Here is a 16,264-nt window from a genome sequence, read left to right as displayed (position 1 = left end):
TGGGCTCAGCCAGGGGAATATCGCCGTCCCAAGGAGGAGTTGGAAGCAGCGAAGGCAGAGAGGCGCTGGTATGAGGAGTCAGCGCGGCGACGCGGTTGGGAGCCCGTGAGTCAGACCCAAAAATTTCTTGGGGGGCGCACACGAGGAGTGTGGCAAAGCCGGGTAGGATACCTGAGCCAACTCCCCGTGCTTACCGTGGAGGTAGAAGGCGTCGTACTGGTAAGACACCGTGTTATGCGGTAAAGCGCACGGTGTCCCCAGTACGCGTGCTTAGCCCAGTGCGGGCTATTCCACCTTGCCGCACTGGGAGGGCTAAGTTGGGCATCGAGCTGGATGTCATGAAGCCGGCCCAACGCATCTGGCCACCAGTGCGTCTCCTCGGGCCGGCATACATGGCACCAGCCTTACAAATGGTGTCCCCGGTTTGCCAGTATAGCCCAGTGCGGGCTATTCCACCTCGCCGCACTGGCAGGGCTACGGGCACCATTCAACCTGGTAAGGTTGGGCAGGCTCGTGCTCAAGAGCACGTGTCCTCCTTCACGGTCCGGTATACCCGGTGCCACCTCCATGTACCAGTCCTCCGGTGGCAGCCCCCCGTACCAGGCTGTCTCTCCGGGTTCTCTCTCCAGCTGTTTCCTCCTCTCCAGCGCAGCCAGTGCCTATACCACGCACCAGGCTGTCTCTCCGTCTCCTCCCTACAGAGCCGTCCTGCCATGACCAGCCAGAGCCGTCCTGCCATGACCAGCCAGAGCCGTCCTGCCATGACCAGCCAGAGCCGTCCTGCCATGACCAGCCAGAGCCGTCCTGCCATGACCAGCCAGAGCCGTCCTGCCATGACCAGCCAGAGCCGTCCTGCCATGACCAGCCAGAGCCGTCCTGCCATGACCAGCCAGAGCCGTCCTGCCATGACCAGCCAGAGCCGTCCTGCCATGACCTGCCAGAGCCGTCCTGCCATGACCTGCCAGAGCCGTCCTGCCATGACCTGCCAGAGCCGTCCTGCCATGACCTGCCAGAGCCGTCCTGCCATGACCTGCCAGAGCCGTCCAGCCAGGACCTGCCAGAGCCGTCCAGCCAGGACCTGCCAGAGCCGTCCAGCCAGGACCTGCCAGAGTCCCTCAGCCAGGACCTGCCAGTCCCTCAGCCAGGACCTGCCAGAGTCCCTCAGCCAGGACCTGCCAGAGTCTCCTCAGCCAGGACCTGCCAGAGTCCCTCAGCCAGGACCTGCCAGAGTCCCTCAGCCAGGACCTGCCAGAGTCCCTCAGCCAGGATCTGCCAGAGTCTCTCAGCCGGGACCTGCCGTCCCTTATCCCGGTGCTGCCCCTTGTCCCGGTGCTGCCCCTTGTTCCGGTGCTGCCCCTTGTCCCGGTGCTGCCCCTTATCCCGGTGCTGCCCCTTGTCCCGGTGCTGCCCCTTATCCCGGTGCTGCCCCTTATCCCGGTGCTGCCCCTTATCCCGGTGCTGCCCCTTATCCCGGTGCTGCCCCTTGTCCCGGTGCTGCCCCCTTGTCCCGGTGCTGCCCCCTTGTCCCGGTGCTGCCCCCTTGTCCCGGTGCTGCCCCCTTGTCCCGGTGCTGCCCCCTTGTCCCGGTGCTGCCCCTTGTCCCGGTGCTGCCCCTTGTCCCGGTGCTGCCCCTTGTCCCGGTGCTGCCCCTTGTCCCGGTGCTGCCCCTTCTCCCGGTGCTGCCCCTTATCCCGGTGTTGGCTGTTCATTTAGGGGATGTTAGTTTGAGGGTGGTCATTGGGAGGGGAAGACAGAAGCGGGGAGTGACTATGGTGGTGTGGGGACAGCGTCCGGAGCCTGAGCCACCACCGTGGTCAACTGCCCACCCAGACCCTCCCCTGGACTTTGTGCTGGTGCGCCCGGCGTTCGCACCTTGAGGGGGGGGTTCTGTAACGTTCCTGACCTGTTTTATGTTGTTTTTGTATGTGTATATGGTCAGGGCGTGAGTTTTGGGTGGGCAGTCTATGTTTTCTGTTTCTATGTTGGTTTTGGGTTGCCTGGTATGGCTCTTAATTAGAGGCAGGTGTTTTGCGTTTTCCTCTAATTGAGAGTCATATTTAGGTAGGGTGTTCTCACTGTTTGTTTGTGGGTGATTGTCTCCTGTTTCGTCCATGTCTGTACCATACGGGACTGTTTGGCTGTTCGTTCGTTTTGATGTAGTTTGTTCCTGTCCGTGAGTTCTACGTTTAGTTATGTAAGTTCATGTTCAGGTTTCGTCTACGTCGTTTTGTAATTTTGTAAGTGTTTTGTTTTCGTGTTGCCGTCGTATTAAATAAAGAGATGGCTTATTTCCCTACTGCTGCGTATTGGTCCACTGATCCTTCTCTCCTCTCCTCGTCCGAGGAAGAGGAGGACAACAGCCCTTACAGTGTCGCTGAACAAAGGGAGGGGTCAAATCACGCACAGAACGAGCAGTATGGCTGGTGGCATTGTCGATAAGAAACAATATTGTGCAGCCGTATTCATTGACCTTGCCAAGGCTTTCGACTCTGTCAATCCCCACATCCTCATCGGCAGACTCGATAGCCTTGGTTTCTCAAATGATTGCCTCGCCTGGTTCACCAACTACTTCTCTGATAGTGTTCAGTGTGTCAAATCGGAGGGCCTGTTGTCCGGGCCTCTGGCAGTCTCTATGGGGGTGCCACAGGGTTCAATTCTTGGACCGACTCTCTTCTCTGTATACATCAATGATGTCGCTCTTGCTGCTGGTGAGTCTCTGATCCACCTCTACGCAGAAGACACCATTCTGTATACTTCTGGCCCTTCTTTGGACACTGTGTTAACAACCCTCCAGACGAGCTTCAATGCCATACAACTCTCCTTCCGTGGCCTCCAATTGCTCTTAAATACAAGTAAAACTAAATGCATGCTCTTCAACCGATCGCTGCCTGCACCTGCCCGCCCGTCCAACATCACTACTCAGGGACGGTTCTGACTTAGAATATGTGGACAACTACAAATACTTAGGTGTCTGGTTAGACTGTAAACTCTCCTTCCAGACTCACATCAAACATCTCCAATCTAAAGTTAAATCTAGAATTGGCTTCCTATTTCGCAACAAAGCATTCTTCACTCATGTTGCCAAACGTACCCTTGTAAAACTGACCATCCTACCGATCCTCGACTTCGGCGATGTCATTTTCAAAATAGCGTCCAATACCCTACTCAATAAATTGGATGCAGTCTATCACAGTGCCATCCGTTTTGTCACCAAAGCGCTGTATACTACCCACCACTGTGACCTGTACGCTCTCGTTGGCTGGCCCTCGCTTCATACTCGTCGCCAAACCTACTGGCTCCAGGTCATTTACAAGACTCTGCTAGGTAAAGTTCCCCCTTATCTCAGCTCGCTGGTCACCATAGCAGCACCCACCTGTAGCACGCGCTCCAGCAGGTATATCTCTCTGGTCACCCACAAAACCAATTCTTCCTTTGGCCGCCACTCCTTCCAGTTCTCTGCTGCCAATGACTGGAATGAACTATAAAAATCGCTGATACTGGAAACACTTATCTCCCCCACTAGCTTTAAGCACCAGCTGTCAGAGCAGCTCACAGATTACCGCACCTGTACATAGCCCATCAATAATTTAGCCCAAACAACTACCTCTCCCCCTACTGTATTTATTTATTTTGCTCCTTTGCACCCCATTATTTCTATCTCTACTTTGCACATTCTTCCACTGCAAATCTACTATTCCAGTGTTTTACTTGCTATATTGTATTTACTTCGCCACCATGGCCTTTTTTTAACCTTTACCTCCCTTATCTCACCTCATTTGCTCACATTGTATATATACTTATTTTTCTACTGTATTATTGACTGTATGTTTGTTTTACTCCATGTGTAACTCTGTGTTGTTGTATGTGTCAAACTGCTTTGCTTTATCTTGGCCAGCTCGCAATTGTAAATGAGAACTTGTTCTCAACTTGCCTACCTGGTTAAATAATGGTGAAAATTTTTTTTTTTTTAAATGCTGGAGGGTCATGTCAGGATGAGCCTGCAGGAAGGGTACCACGAGGGAGGAGGATGTCTTCCCTGTAACGCACAGAGGTGAGATTGCCTGCAATGACAACAAGCTTAGTCCGTTGATGCTGTGACACACCGCCCCAGACCATGACGGACCCTCCACCTCCAAATTGATCACGCTACACTCATTCCTTCAATGATAAACGCGAATCCGACCATCACCCCTGGTGAGACAAAACCGCAAATTGTCAGTGAAGATCACTTTTTGCCAGTCCTGTCTGGTCCAGCGACGGTGGGTTTGTGCCCATAGGCGACGTTGTTGCTGTTGATGTCTGGTGAGGACCTGTCTTACAACAGGCCTACAGGCCCTCAGTCCAGCCTCTCTCAGCCTATTGCGGACAGTCTGAGCACTGATGGAGGGATTGTGCATTCCTGGTGTAACTCGGGCAGTTGTTGTTGCCATCCTGTACCTGTCCCGCAGGTGTGATGTTCGGATGTACCGATCCTGTACAGGTGTTGTTACACGTGGTCTGCCACTGCGAGGACGATCAGTTGTCCGTCCTGTCTCCCTGTAGAGCTGTCTTAGGCGTACAGACATTGCAATTTATTGCCCTGGACAGAACTGCAGTCCTCATGCCTCCTTGCAGCATGCCTAAGGCACGTTCACGAAGATGAGCAGGGACCCTGGGCATCTTTCTTGTGGTGTTTTTCAGAGTCAGTAGAAAGGCCTCTTTAGTGTCCTAAGTTTTCATAACTGTGACCTTAATTGCCTACCGCCTGTAAGCTGTTAGTGTCTTAACGACCGTTCCACAGGTGCATGTTCATTAATTGTTTATGGTTCACTGAACAAGCATGGGAAAGAGTGTTTAAACCCTTTACAATGAAGATCTGTGAAGTTATTTGGATTTGTACAAATTATCTTTGAAAGACAGGGTCCTGAAAAAGGGACGTTTCTTTTTTTGCTGAGTTTACATAGGCGTACAGAGGCCCATTGTCAGCAACCATCACTCCTGTGTTCCAATGGCACGTTGTGTTAGCTAATCCAAGTTTAGCATTTTTAAAGTCTAATTGATCATTAGAAAAACCTTTTGCAATTATGTTAGCACAGCTGAAAACTATTGTTCTGATTAAAGAAGCAATAAAACTGGCCTTCTTTAGACTAGTTGAATATCTGGAGCATCAGCATTTGTGGGTTCGATTACAGGCTCAAAATGGCCAGAAACAAAAACCTTTTTTCTGAAACTCGTCAGTCTATTCTTGTTCTGAGAAATGAAGGCTATTCCATGCCAGAAATTGCCAAGAAACTGAAGATCTCGTACAACGCTGTGTATTGCTCCCTTCACAGAACAGCTCAAACTGGCGCTAACCAGAATAGGAAGAGGAGTGAGAGGCCCCGACGGAGAATAAGACGGAGAATCGTTATTGTCTTTACCGGAGAAAAATTCCAAACAACGCGCTCTCATTCACGCGCTTGGAAACACTACCGCCAAAATGTGAGCCACCTAGAAAAACTACAATTTCTGGCTCATTTTTCCAAAAACCAGCCTGAAACTCTTTCTAAAGTCTGTTGACATCTAGTGGAAGCCCTAGGAACTGCAATCAGGCACGATTTCGCCCTATTATAAAAGTGCCAGCCATTGAAATCAGTGGTAGGATGACATTTTTTGGGGGGGGCTGATTTGTCCTCGGGGTTTCGCCTGCAATTTCAGTTCTGTTATACTCACGGACATTATTTTAAAAGTTTTAGAAACTTTTGTGTTTTCTATCCAAATGTACCAACTATATGCATATCCTAGCTTCTGGGCCTGAGTTGCAGGCAGTTTACTTTGGGCACGCTTTTCATCCGGACGTCAAAATACCGCCCCCTATCCCAAAGAAGTTAAGGCAGTTACTGTATATAAATGTAAGCAAGGTTTGAAATGATGTTTTAGTCAAATATTATTTCTGTTTGGGCTTCTTGCAGTCAATTTGCAGTCTACAAATTATTTGTAGTTATGTTCCTGGCCCCCTGACCATCCGCTCAAGCTGAATCTAGTTGATGATCCCTGCTGTAGAGCATGTTAATAGCCTGTGCATTACTTTCCAACAGTGAGTTTAACGATAAACGTAGTGTGTGTGTGTGCGTGCCTGTATGTATGTATGGTGTGTGCGTGTGTGTGTGTGCCCCTCCAAATTCCACTCACCATGGAAGAAGCTCTTGACCTTGACGTATCCCACGCTGAGCCGCAGGACGGACAATTTGTCCAACCTACCCCTGACCTCTGGGGAGAAGGGCAGCAGGCTGGTCAGCCGGTCCAGCTCCCCGTTCAGACGGTTCCGGTGACGTTTTGAAGGGTTGGTCTTTACCACACCGTCACCTGGAGCATGCGTCAGACTGGGGACAGGAGAGGAGGGGAGAGGAGAGGGGGGGAATTAGTAATCTACTGTACAGAGCTGAACTGCAGCTGATTGTCAGAGGCTTTAGCGCAGAGGTAAACAAACCAGAGAGGACAAGGGAAGGTTAGGAATCTACTGAACACAGACTTTGGACTACTAGAGTATTTGATTGTCAGTAGCAAGCTAACACAGTCTTATGGCGAACAGACAACCTAGGTTCAAAACCAGTCAGTCACATTGGTGCCATGATACAAATTATGTCAGGTAATGCCTATCAGCTGCTGGGGTCATTCCGGAGAGGAGGTGGTCAAAGGAAGTGAAGTTTAATAGATTGGATACCTGGTCAGTCACACTTACAGTACCAGTCCAAAGTTTGGGCACACCTACTCATTCAAGGGTTTTTCTTTATTTTGACTATTTTCTACATTGGAGAATAATAGTGAAGACATCAAAACAATGAAATAGCACATGTAGTAACCCAAAAAGTTTTAAACAAATCAAAATATATTTTATATTTGAGATTCCTCAAAGTAGCCACCATTTGCCTTGATGACAGCTTTGCACACTCTTGGCATTCTCTCAACCAGCTTCACCTGAAATGCTTTTCCAACCGTCTTGAAGGCGTTCCCACATATGCTAAGCACTTTTTGGCTGCTTTTCCTTCACTCTGCAGTCCAAGTCATACCAAACCATCTCAACTGGGTGATTGTGGAGGCCAGGTCATCTGATGCAGCACTCCATCACTCTCCTTCTTGGTCAAATAGCCCTTACACAGCCTGGAGGTGTGTTGGGTCATTGTTCTGTTGAAAAACAAATTATAGTCCCACTAAGCACAAACCAGATGGGATAGCGTATTGCTGCAGAATGCTGTCGTAGTCATGCTGGTTAAGTGTGCCTTGAATGAATAAAAAATCACAGAAATATCACCAGCAAAGTACCCCCCCACCATCACATCTCCTGCTTCATAGTGGGAAACACACATGCAGGGATCATCCGTTCACCTACTCGGTGTCTCAAAAAGACACGGTGGTTGGATCCAAAAATCTCACATTTGGACTCATCAGACCAAAGGACAGATTTCCACTGGTCTAATCTTCATTATTCATTCATTATTTATTGATGTGTCTGTGTCTGGAACTCTGTGAAGAATTTATTTGGGCTGCAATTTCTGAGGCTGGTAACTCTAATGAACTTAGGTAATGCTGGGTCTTCCTTTCCTGTGGCGGTCCTCATGAGAGCCAGTTTTATCCTCGCGCTTGATGATTTTTGCGACTGCACTTGAAGAAACTTTCAAAGTTCTTGAAATTTCCCGGATTGACTGACCTTCATGTCTTAAAGTAATGATGGACTGTCTTTGCTTATTTGAGCTATTCTTGCCATAATATGGACTTGGTCTTTTACCAAATAGGGCTATCTTCTGTATACCACCCCTACCTTGTCACAGCACAACTGATTGGCTCAAACGCATTAAGAAGGAAAGAAATTCAACAAATTAATTTTGAAAGGCACATCTGTTAATTGAAATACATTCCAGGTGACTACCTTATGAAGCTGGTTGAGAGAATGTCAAGAGTGTGCAAAGCTGTCATCAAGGCAAAGGGTGGATACTTTGAAGAAAATATATTTTGATTTGTTTAACACTCTTTTGGTTACTACATGATTCCATGTGTTATTTCATAGTTTTGATGCCTAAAAATAAAGAAAAACACTTGAATAAGTAGGTGTGTCCAAACTTTTGAATGGTACTGTATGTAATCTGTCCTGAAATGCCCTGCCCCTGTAGTCAACAGATGGCTGAGAATAAGTAGCTGTTTCAAGTCCATTTCTCAACACCAGTTCCATGAATAGACAACAAAGACTCACTTCTATAAGCATATCAGGACATGTAAAATGAACACAGTAACAGATGTTTGGGAAACAGAGTCCATTCTTCATGACAGGTCAGGTTGTCACACCTGCTCCCGCTCCCCTGTCACCATCACTACGTGTGTCAGCGCAATATTGGACTCACCTGGACTCCTTCACTTTGTTGATTGCCCCTCTTTATCTGTCTGTTCCTCAGTTTGTTCTCAGTGTCAAGATTGATGTTGTTTTTCCCCTGTCCACGCGCTGTCCGTGTTCTGTTTCATGTCCGTTGCTTATTAAATGTTCACTCCCTGTACTTGCTTCTCGTCTCCCAGCGTCTGTCTTTACACTGGTAATCATCTGGCTATTGCTGTCACTTACAATATGTTTTCAGGGGCTTGAAAGAGGCAAGCCCCTTTAGACTATAAAATTGAGGGAGAGGAGAGAAAAGGACTTTCCATTATAGAGATGCAGCCTGTGTGATGTCTAATCCAGAGGCCATCCTGTAGTCTGCAGCCCCAGGCAGCATAGCATAAGGACAAACAGGATTTCAGTTCCACTGCTGCTGCCCCAGAGGACAGAGTGACTGGCTGGCTCCTCTATACCTTGGGGAGGAGGCATGGTTACTGAACCCATGGTCTGTCCTTTGGGAAACACATGGAACTCACACTCCGGTTGGTTCTGAATTACAGGATGATTTATTTCAGCATAACATTTCACGATCGTTAACCAGTGATGCCTTCTAGAGTCCCAATTAAGGTCAATTTCAAAGACATCTGACAGGGCCAATACAATTTCAAGAGGGGGAAAGTACACAAAAAAAATGTATTTAACCTTTTATTTAACTAGACAAGTCAGTTAAGAACAAATTCTTATTTACAATGACAGCCTACACCGGCCAAACCTGGACGACGCTGGGTTAATTGTGTGCCGCCCTATGGGACTGCTAATCACGGCCAGTTGTGATACAGCCTGGAATCGAACCAGGGTGTCTGTAGTGACGCCTCAAGGATTGAGATGCAGTGCCTTAGACAAGGGCTTTTCTTTCGAAGCATTGATTGTGCACTAAAGAAACCATAAAAACATTCTAAAAAGGAGTGATGCAGCATCATGAGGTTTACCGGGGCTCTGCCAGTGTAACTACAACACATTACAGCAGGATTACTCTGCTAGAACAGGCCTGGACACGACACACAGTCTGCCAAAACTCCCTCCCATAACACACACACATAGAGAGAGAGACACACACAGAGAGAGAGAGAGAAACACACAGAGAGAGAGAGAGAAACACACAGAGAGAGAGAGAGAGAGAGAGAGAGAGAGAGAGAGAGAGAGAGAGAGAGAGAGAGAGAGAGAGAGAGAGAGAGAGAGAGAGAGAGAGAGAGAGAGAGAGAGAGAGAGAGAGAGAGAGAGAGAGAGAGAGAGAGAGAGAGAGAGAGAGAGAGAAGAGATATAGGAAAGAGAAGATACGGGAATAATGAAATACAAAGGAGAGAGAAAGCAGGACCTGGAGAACATGGAATAAAAGCACGAGGATAGGCTGTGTGTGCATTGTGAATTATACCAGATAGATCAACACTGGTTGGATCATTTTCTGGAGCTTCCATTCTCTAACAGTGGTTAATGTCCTTAGTAAAGCTAGGCAATCGGGCCACATTGCATTCCTTTGGAAGAAAGAGGAGAGAGCAAACTACCCTAGAGAGTAAACTATAGTAGACTCCAGTAAACTTTACTGTCCTTCAAACAACCTCACAGTCCACTCTGCCATCACTATACCGCATTAGTGCACAATAACCAAACAAAACTATGTTTCCCATAACAGTTGAGTCTTACTGTAAATTGTGGCTTACTGTAAATTAATGTGAAATGGCTAGCTACTAGCGTTTCAATCAGTTACGTCACTTGCTCTGAAACCTACAAGTAGTGTTGCCCCTTGCTCTGCAAGGGCCGTGGCTTTTGTGGAGCGATGGGTAACGATGCTTCGTGGGTGTCAGTTGTTGATGTGTGCAGAAGGACCCTGGTTCGCGCCCGTGTCGGGGCGAGGGGACGTACTAAAGTTATACTGTTACACCAGCCCCCTGAGCTATTCAGTGTGAAGTTTCCGCCTGTCTGTCTGTCATGTCTGTCTGCCCTCTTGCCGGTCTGTCTGTCTTTTTGCCTGAATCGCTGTCATGTCTGTCTGTCTGCAAGTCAAGTCTGTGTGTGAGGAAGCCAGCCAGGTAAACATCATCACACTCATACAGATGTTAAAATCCCTCCTTGGAGTCACTTTAAATGTTTGTTTGGGGGGGAACAGCAGAGGCTGTGTTCTAATGTCAACGCACTCCTCTCATTCTCATCAGATGAAAGTTATTTTAACACACTACAGTGACTTTTTAATAGTCTACTTTGCAGTGTTATTACTGTAAAAAAAATAAAAAAATAAGTTGGCCTGAAGATGTTGTATGTCCATGTACTCCCAGTCAGCAGCCTGTACTCTGGGCGGAAAACCATGTGCCCCCTCTGCTCTGCTGTAGTAAACTACACTTTGGTCCAGCTTGTTTCTAGCAAATCGAGCGACCAGTTATTCAAAATCAACTCTGCCTCGATGCAAGAGAACAGAGTTGAGCTTCCTCAACTAGGTAGACTATTGACTTTGGACCAAATCTAGAAGACGGGAATTGGGATAGTGCTTGTGGTCGAGGGATGATCTGGTCCCCAACCAAGGAGGGCCTACAGCAGCACCTAGATCTTCTGCACAGATTCTGTCAGACCTGGACCCTGACAATAAATCTCAGTAAGACAATAATAATGGTGTTCCCGAAAAAGGTCCAGTTCCCAGGACCACGAATACAAATTCCATCTAGACACCGTTGCCCGAGAGCACACAAAAAACTATACATACCTCGGCCTAAACATATGATCTATTTCACTTGCTTTGGCAGTGAAAACATACGTTTCCCTTGCCAATAAAGCCCTTAAATTGAATTGTTTACGATGCGGTGTTGATGTTGTACACCCTCCTCCCACCATCACACCCACTACTATTATATAAGAAAAGGCATACATTCACAGAAGCAGAAAGCAGTGAAGACATCTTAGCCTACAAAATATTATTACCTTTTCTGGATGGGTTTCTTCCTCTTCTTCGCTGCATAGATCCCCTCATTCCCCAACATAATTACTTTGACTTTAAAAAAAAAAATACAAATAAATCTAGTTTAAGTTTCCCTCCCCCGATTACCCACGAACTTCAAAAAAATCATACGCATAACAAGCATGAATAACAGTTCCAAATGCGAACAGAGAAGTTAGCATGCTTGCTGCTGGTCCAAAGAGACCCTTGCCTTCTGCTCTGCTATTCCGAGGTCGATAAAACGTTGGTCGGGGCGTGGGGTCCGAGGTCCTACAAAGTCACGAAAACTCCACTTGAGGCCAGTCCCAAACCACGTTTATCACTACCCTCGTTCATCGAAATGCAATGTGAAAGTTGTCCCTCCTGTTCCTCAAAGTAAACTCGACCTGATTACGTAAGAAGTCTTCTTTCTCCCAATAGGTTTCAACCAATCGATATCACTGTAACATAGAGCGCTCTGTCACACCGAATAGTATAGGTGTACGTTCACTAACATTGGGGGGGATTCTATTCATGCCCCGGGTGAACCGGGTGTTGATTGCATACAATGAAAACTAGTTTTAAAATATATGTATTTTTCCTGCGTGATGCAGCATGATGTAATGTTTACAATATGAACGAGTGGCGCAGATTATCGTTCGATTTGATCGATCAGGGCGCGCCTCCCTCACCGGCCTCCCCATGTCACGTTCATGGCAATAGCCCCGTTCATGTTAATATAACTCCCCCATTACCATCTTTCATAAGCAACAGAAAGAGACAACTTCAAAGAATTCTGAAACAGTCGACCCGAATCAGATGTTTGACATGTTTCGACAAAGTATCAAACCATGCAATATCATCAAACAGGGAACTTTTATCTAACACTTCTGCGTCTAGTTTTTTTATTTTATTTTATTATTTGTATACTGGTTGACATTTTTACTGCATTGTTATGAGCGAGTAACAAGCTTTTCGCAATATCTGCTATAACACCTGCTAAACCATAGTAACGCCTCGATCACACCGACAGTCTTTTTACAAAACACCACCTGCTGGAGAAGACAGATTTTAGGCGCAGTTATCCCTCTGGCTTCGCCTCATAAGCCTCAATCACACTGACAGTCATTGCATTTTGGTACACCAGAAGTACATTCATTTCCAATGGAATGCTGTGTTTGCCTTGCAGCATTGCAGAGGCAGTTGCAGTGTGTTCTGTGTGGTGCATATGTAACGGATGTGAAATGGCTAGCTAGTTAGCGGGTACGCGCTAGTAGCGTTTCAATCAGTTACGTCACTTGCTCTGAAACCTAGATGTAGTGTTGCCCCTTGCTCTGCAAGGGCCGTGGAGCGATGGGTAACGATGCTTCGTGGGTGACTGTTGTTGATGTGTGCAGAGGGTCCCTGGTTCGCGCCCGTGTCGGGGCGAGGGGACGGTTTAAAGTTATACTGTTGCATTGATGCTGTTGACCCGGATCACTGGTTGCTGCGGAAAAGGAGGAGGTTGAAAGGGGGGTGAGTGTAACGGATGTGAAATGGCTAGCTAGTTAGCGGGTACGCGCTAGTAGCGTTTCAATCAGTTACGTCACTTGCTCTGAAACCTAGAAGTAGTGTTGCACCTTGCTCTGCAAGGGCCACGGCTTTTGTGGAGCGATGGGTAACAACGCTTCGCGGGTGACTGTTGTTGATGTGTGCAGAGGGTCCCTGGTTCGCGCCCGTGTCGGGGCGAGGGGACGGTTTAAAGTTATACTGTTGCATTGATGCTGTTGACCCGGATCACTGGTTGCTGCGGAAAAGGAGGAGGTTGAAAGGGGGGTGAGTGTAACGGATGTGAAATGGCTAGCTAGTTAGCGGGTACGCGCTAGTAGCGTTTCAATCAGTTACGTCACTTGCTCTGAAACCTAGAAGTAGTGTTGCACCTTGCTCTGCAAGGGCCACGGCTTTTGTGGAGCGATGGGTAACAACGCTTCGCGGGTGACTGTTGTTGATGTGTGCAGAGGGTCCCTGGTTCGCGCCCGTGTCGGGGCGAGGGGACGGTTTAAAGTTATACTGTTACACATACCAGTGGAGGCTGCTGAGGGGAGGACAGCTCAAAATAATGGCTGGAACTGAGCGAATGGAATGGCATCAAACACCTAGAAACCATGTGTTTGATGTATTTGATACAAATCCACTGATTCTGCTCAAGCCATTACCATGAGCCCGTCCTCCCCAATTAAGGTGCCACCAACCTCCTGTGGTGCATAGTTGGATTTATCGAACAAAAACTGTGTAAACAGCTTGACAGAAATGGTAGCAGAAGGTGAATGTTACATTTTTGTTGCACACATTCAGATGCTGCATAACATTACGCAAAATGGTACGCAGCATCATCTGAACATTCATCTTCTGCTGCCATTTCTGTCAAGCATACGTTTGATAAATACAACGTATGCACCACACAGAACCCACTGCAACTGCCTCTGCAACGCAATGCTGACGCAACGTTCCATTGGAAATTAATATACACTATCGGTGTGCGAGGTGTAAGAGGCGAAGCAGAGGGATAACTGCATAAAATCTGTCTCCTCCAGCACGTAGTGTTTTGTCAGTTTTTTTCTCCGCTCACCAAGCAAGGACTTTTTGTATGGAGGTCAATGAGTGTCGAATTCGGTTAAGAAAAAATGTAAAGGCTTATTTTCTATATTGGGCTTATTTGATAGAATAGAAGTTGCGTAATGCTTAGTTTGTTAGTGTACTGATATAAGCAGGACACGTGACATCCCTGAAAAAACACTATATATCGGAGTTGTGCCTGTTCTTTACAAGCATATCTGCCCTCTCATTGGCTAGAATGGTCCCATCTGACCTTGCCTGCTCCCGACTCGATTGCCTTCCATTTTTGAAGACATTTATTTTTCATTGTTAGAGTGGCCACTTGAGCATCTGGTTAATATAATGGATAATCTGTTACGGACCAATACACTTTGATTTATACTTTTTTCTCTCCCTCCCGGATGCCGTTGCGTAATCAACAGATTATTACTTCCCTCTAGCGGTAATGGTGAATATTGCGCCTTTCACTTTTCTGGAGGCCATTACAAACCTTAAATATATTACACAACCAAGTGTCACACAGTGTTGCTGAAACGTCAATTTATATTTTCAGTAAGATAAAAGATAGAATTTGGCCCATGATTCACAGTTGACAATTACATGTTCAATCATAAAGAGAAAGGCTTTACACTTTTTATCTGATAGTGTTATTTTTCAGTCAGATTTACAAAAAACAGCCAGGTGATAAGAGTGGTTGTTTCCATCAGAACTGCAGTGGCTTGGGCTTCTCCCAGGGGAACTCGTCCCGGCCGAAGTGTCCATAGCAGGCAGTGGACTGGTAGATAGGCCGCTTCAGACCCAGCTCTCTGGAGAAGAGGGAACATGTTAACACGTCAGAATGTGCCATAAATTAGCCTGCAGCATAAGTTTCTCCACCTCTCTTTGGCATAATCGTTGTGATTCCCAAATGTCCCAAAGCAGAAGCAGCTCATCAGCAAGATCAATGTGTCAAATATCTTAGTATCTCAATTTGATAAAAAGCCACAACACAGTATTGTTAGACCTCTAGATTACAAGACAGTGATATTGTACTTACTTGACAATTACCCCAGGCCTGAGGTCAAAGTTGTTGTTGACGATCTGCAGCAGTTCATCCTCCTGCCTGGTGGACGTTCCATAGTGGAACACAGAGATGGACAGAGGGTGAGCCACACCGATGGCATACGAAACCTGGGACAGCAGAAACAGAAGATTCACACCCCCAGAAAAGATTAACAAGGTTTAAAAAAAAGTCCCACACTATTCTTATTATTCTTATTACTATACTGCCAGATATTGAATGCAGAATTTTAGTACATACTTTTAAGGATTTTGACTGACCTGAACCAAGGCTCTCCGGCAGAGCTTGGCTTTCACCAGAGATTTGGCCACCCAGCGGGCTGCATAAGCCCCAGAGCGGTCCACTTTAGAGTAGTCCTTTCCAGAGAAGGCCCCTCCACCATGCCCTCCCCACCCTCCATAGGTGTCCACTATGATCTTACGACCTGTCAGTCCTGCATCACTCTGTCCAGAAGAGTACAAAAACAAAACATAAAATACACACACATCTAATTGCCTGGGAGATGATCCATACATTGTAAAACCGGCACTCCTGCAAGGAAACACCTTATAACACTATATATATCCTTGAATTGATAAGAATCTATAAACAAAATAAGTTACAGTATGTGTACATATCGACAAATTAGCATCTCCACATGTATAAACGTTTACAAGCATTTAAACCATGTATAAGGCATTTGATTTGGTTAGGCAATTAATTTGTATTTAATTTAACTAGGCAAGTTGGTTAGGGAATAATGGTGTATTATTTGAAAGCCCCATTCTTACCTGAGGTCCGCCCAGAAGGAACTTCCCACTTGGCAGCAGGTGGTAGATGGTCTTGTCGTCTAGGTAACGGGCAGGGATGACCTTCCGGACCACGCTGTCCATCAGGCTACGGCGTATCTCTTCCAGACTGACATCAGGGCTGTGCTGCACAGAGATGACCACTGTATGGACTCGCACCGGCTCCATGGCCCCACTGTTATCACGGTACTCCACTGTAACCTTGGAGACAGAGGGACAGTTCAAAGGTCAGCATTTGGTCATAACTGACAAGAGGACAAGACAGAAGTTATCTGAAGAAATATTTTTGAAGTTGTATGCTAAAATATTATGCAAAAAATATTCAAAAACATTTAATGATTCATGTTTAGTTGTATTAGTACAGCGGTTCCCAAAATAGGGGTCACAACTGATAAGAAATCGCTAGGCCTTCTACGCTTTGGACCACACAGAGACTTTGATTTCACCGGCCACAATTGATATGATGAAGACAATATGTGGGGAGGCAGAGGCACAGAAACTCACATCAATACCTTTGTCAGATAACACTGTGAAACTAA

At 46.8% G+C, this 16,264-nt stretch overlaps 2 protein-coding genes across 7 annotated transcripts in view; both read right to left on the bottom strand.

Annotated features, from left to right (window-relative positions):
- Window positions 1-11,916, bottom strand: part of LOC129811922 (uncharacterized) — a 47,684-nt gene extending 35,768 nt beyond the window's left edge. For all 5 annotated transcript variants that reach the window (XR_008752954.1, XR_008752955.1, XR_008752957.1 and 2 more), the window contains exons 1-2: window positions 11,288-11,916; window positions 6,151-6,341 (exon numbers count right to left, since the gene is read on the bottom strand). Coding sequence is in view for 1 of the 5 variants with exons in the window: in XM_055863682.1 (XP_055719657.1) it covers window positions 6,151-6,341; window positions 11,288-11,346 (250 nt within the window). In the remaining 4 variants the exon portion in view is untranslated. The remainder of the gene's footprint in view (window positions 1-6,150; window positions 6,342-11,287) is intronic.
- Window positions 11,917-14,402: 2,486 nt separating this feature from the next.
- Window positions 14,403-16,264, bottom strand: part of mat2al (methionine adenosyltransferase II, alpha-like) — a 46,675-nt gene continuing 44,813 nt past the window's right edge. Inside the window, exons 6-9 of one of the 2 annotated variants that reach the window (XM_055863714.1) lie at window positions 15,708-15,926; window positions 15,198-15,380; window positions 14,914-15,047; window positions 14,403-14,683 (exon numbers count right to left, since the gene is read on the bottom strand). In XM_055863714.1, coding sequence (XP_055719689.1) covers window positions 14,581-14,683; window positions 14,914-15,047; window positions 15,198-15,380; window positions 15,708-15,926 — 639 coding nt within the window. In that variant the 3' untranslated portion in view covers window positions 14,403-14,580. Of the gene's footprint in view, window positions 14,684-14,909; window positions 15,048-15,197; window positions 15,381-15,707; window positions 15,927-16,264 lie in introns of those variants that run through there. The other variant, XM_055863723.1, reaches the window with a different exon arrangement.

This window comes from Salvelinus fontinalis, chromosome 2 (assembly GCF_029448725.1).
Source record: "Salvelinus fontinalis isolate EN_2023a chromosome 2, ASM2944872v1, whole genome shotgun sequence".
NCBI lineage: Eukaryota > Metazoa > Chordata > Actinopteri > Salmoniformes > Salmonidae > Salvelinus > Salvelinus fontinalis.
This window is presented reverse-complemented; position numbering and strand designations above follow the sequence as displayed.